The 2,684-nt window shown below is 38.9% G+C and overlaps 1 protein-coding gene across 1 annotated transcript; it reads left to right on the forward strand.

Moving 5' to 3' along the window:
* Positions 1 to 472: 472 nt before the first annotated feature.
* Positions 473 to 1,372, forward strand: LOC149202916 (uncharacterized). The gene is made up of 4 exons (XM_089401725.1): positions 473 to 776; positions 860 to 1,028; positions 1,122 to 1,173; positions 1,287 to 1,372. The coding sequence occupies exons 1-4, from the start codon at positions 739 to 741 to the stop codon at positions 1,370 to 1,372; spliced, it is 345 nt and encodes a 114-aa protein (XP_089257851.1). The 5' UTR covers positions 473 to 738.
* The last annotated feature ends 1,312 nt before the right edge of the window (positions 1,373 to 2,684 follow it).

Genomic DNA, 2,684 nt, shown 5'->3' on the forward strand with positions numbered 1-2,684 from the left:
TACAAGGAACGTGACATTTTGAATAATAATGATGGAAAGCATGAATGGGAAACTTTTGTTTAATCAGTTAAACAAATTAATGAATAATGGGTTAGGCCACATCTTTCTCATAGTAATGAAGTCCTTTCCTTAAGATCTTGCTCATAGTAATGAAGTCCTTTTCTTAAGTATTAAGTATTTACAAATGATACGCCAAATTTTACACGTTTATTAGTCCCTGCCATCTGTCATCCGGCAGGGACTATAGTAACCATTCGGAGGGCAGATAACATTAAATCGCCGGGTTTTTTAGTGGTATTTTTAGTTATATCATAAAGTTTGCACTTCAACTTCTGTTGGCCATCTTATTTGGCCTCTTCCCGAGGCGGAAGAGGCCGGACCATATCTTAAACTGCTACTTACCCACAATCAACTGGCCTTGACGGTTTGCGGTTTCGATTTAATGCTGACATTAATTCCTTAATTTTTACTGTTAAGTGCGAATGGGTACATATCCTAAGTTGCTTGTTCTTTGAGCTATCTGAGGAGGCTGAACGTGTCACTCTGCATGCAGAACAGATGCTGTATTTCTTGCCTCTTACTCGTGCTTTACATTTGGTTCATCGTCCACAGCTTGAATCCAAAGCTTATTCCTGCAACCTCTAAGCTATCATCGTCCACAGCTTGAATCCAAAGCTTATTCCTGCAACCTCTAAGCTATCGCGACTGGATTTCACCGCTACCATTCGACATGGCTGCATGTGTACACAGAGCTTCCATGGAGTCCCTCAGAGCAGGTGGACTCTCCCTTAAAACGCTTTCAGTATTGACTGTTAATTAATATTCGTAAGTTTAACCATTTTTCCCAAATTCATTACAGGGCTGTTGCGGCTCTCATGTCGTTCTTGGTGAGCAGAAATGGAGAGAGCGCTGGTTCAGCTCCTTTCATCTGCACTGCGGCTCTCATGTCGTTCTTGGTGAGCAGAAATGGAGAGAGCGCTGGTTCAGCTGCTTTCATCTGCACCTGCACCAGTACCACAGAAGACAAGGTATAAAACTTACCGTTGAATTATCCTCCATTCTCTACTCTATTTACAATAATCGTTTCACATTTAGGTCTCTAAATTTGGCTATGCATGCAGGCTTATTCACCCAACAAAATGGGGTTTCTCCAGTCCCGATGGCTGCCAACGGGTAAGTCACTCCCTCAAGGTATCGCCTTCCTTGTAGTCACGGTAACAATTTTTCCTTTTTCCTATGTGGGTATTATTTCATTCCAGTGATAATGTTTGTTTACTTGAATGTAGGTCGCAACTTCCGTTGTGGAACGAACTTCTGGTTCCAACATTTGACTCATTCACCATTCCAGGCTCCCTTGGAAAAGCCTAAATAGTTCTCAAGACTTAGCTATTGAGGGTTTGATCGATTTTACTGAGGGTTGGAGGAACTGTTGTTCCCGTAGTCTTTAATTAGATTTATTAAATCCAGAATGTATTTAAGGTTTTTTCCGCATAGGGTTTACATCTTGTAACTTAGTTACTATTAATATTGCAGTCCTAGTAGTGAATAGATATGTTACTTCATTATTATACAATGGCTTGACCACTTTTGAGCATCCTTAGCATGAATACGATCTTATTATTCAGAACTTAAAGATATAAATTTCGTGTTAAAGATTTGGGGTTTCAATGAGCAGTTTTGATTGTAATTTCTGGGTTTTTCTTTTATCAATTCCATCCCTACAGGGTTGGTATTTTCATTAATGTATGGCTTTCATGGCTGACAGAGAGACCCTTGCATCCAACAGGGTTGTTTCTATGCCCATGTGTTGTTTTAATATTAGATTATTTATCACACATTTGGACTTTTTTGGGAGCACACCTCTGTGTCGTCTCGAACTAACCAATGTTACAGTCAAATAATAAATACATAACCATTTTTATTATGGCAAGGTAAATTCTTCTTTACAGGAAATTTTTATCATTACATAATTCCCTTACAGTTTGGCTCGCACTGATTTTACATGATTGTGGTTCAACATATGTTATTCTAAATGGTTAATCGACTCTGTCTATTCGAGTTTTTTCTTTGTAACTTATAGAATAGAAAAGAAATATGAATGCAAGTATCAATTAGCAATTTAGCTCTAGACCAAGCTATGTACAAATGTATCTAACTTACAGCAGTGCAGCGAAGACTCGGTGAGTACTGGAGAATTCTTCAGAGAAGATCTATCGCCTCTGCAGGTGCTCGCCTGTGGAAAAGCTGAGAAAACAAACACGTCACTTTCTACAGTGATGCGAAAGGAGTAAATTGGAGATATAACAGTTGCCAATAGCAACCTTCTGCCAAGGGTGGGCCTGTATTTGTGGAAACTTCAACTCTGGATAATTAGCATTCATGCATTTAATCTGGATCGGATGTCATCTTCATGGAGATCTGTAATAGTGACCGAAGACAGATGTTTTGGATTGTTACAATAAAGTTGCGAGCATGCAAGCCACGTGTTATATCTGTGCTGAACACGGGGCGAGGCTCAACAGACATGTTTTTAACTTGCTTTTCGAGTAATCTTTTTAAGTGAGGTTTTTATTACCTGTGTACTTGAATATGACTTATAATATGACTTGATAAAGCGTTGTCTCCGTTTCCATAAATCAATGGTCGGCAACTGGAAAACAATTTTTATTTTCTACAAACTTTGC

Source organism: Pinus tabuliformis, chromosome 2_1 (assembly GCF_031772625.1).
Source record: "Pinus tabuliformis cultivar Carrire ecotype Pingquan chromosome 2_1, CPIR1, whole genome shotgun sequence".
Classification (NCBI taxonomy): domain Eukaryota; kingdom Viridiplantae; phylum Streptophyta; class Pinopsida; order Pinales; family Pinaceae; genus Pinus; species Pinus tabuliformis.

What these genes read in the sequence shown, in the direction of transcription:
- LOC149202916 (XM_089401725.1), top strand. Translation starts at nt 739, where the DNA reads ATGTGTACACAGAGCTTCCATGGAGTCCCTCAGAGCAG. An exon ending in CATGGAGTCCCTCAGAGCAG is followed by an intron (nt 777 to 859) that starts GTGGACTCTCCC and finishes AATTCATTACAG; the next exon opens with GGCTGTTGCGGCTCTCATGT. An exon ending in CCAGTACCACAGAAGACAAG is followed by an intron (nt 1,029 to 1,121) that starts GTATAAAACTTA and finishes CTATGCATGCAG; the next exon opens with GCTTATTCACCCAACAAAAT.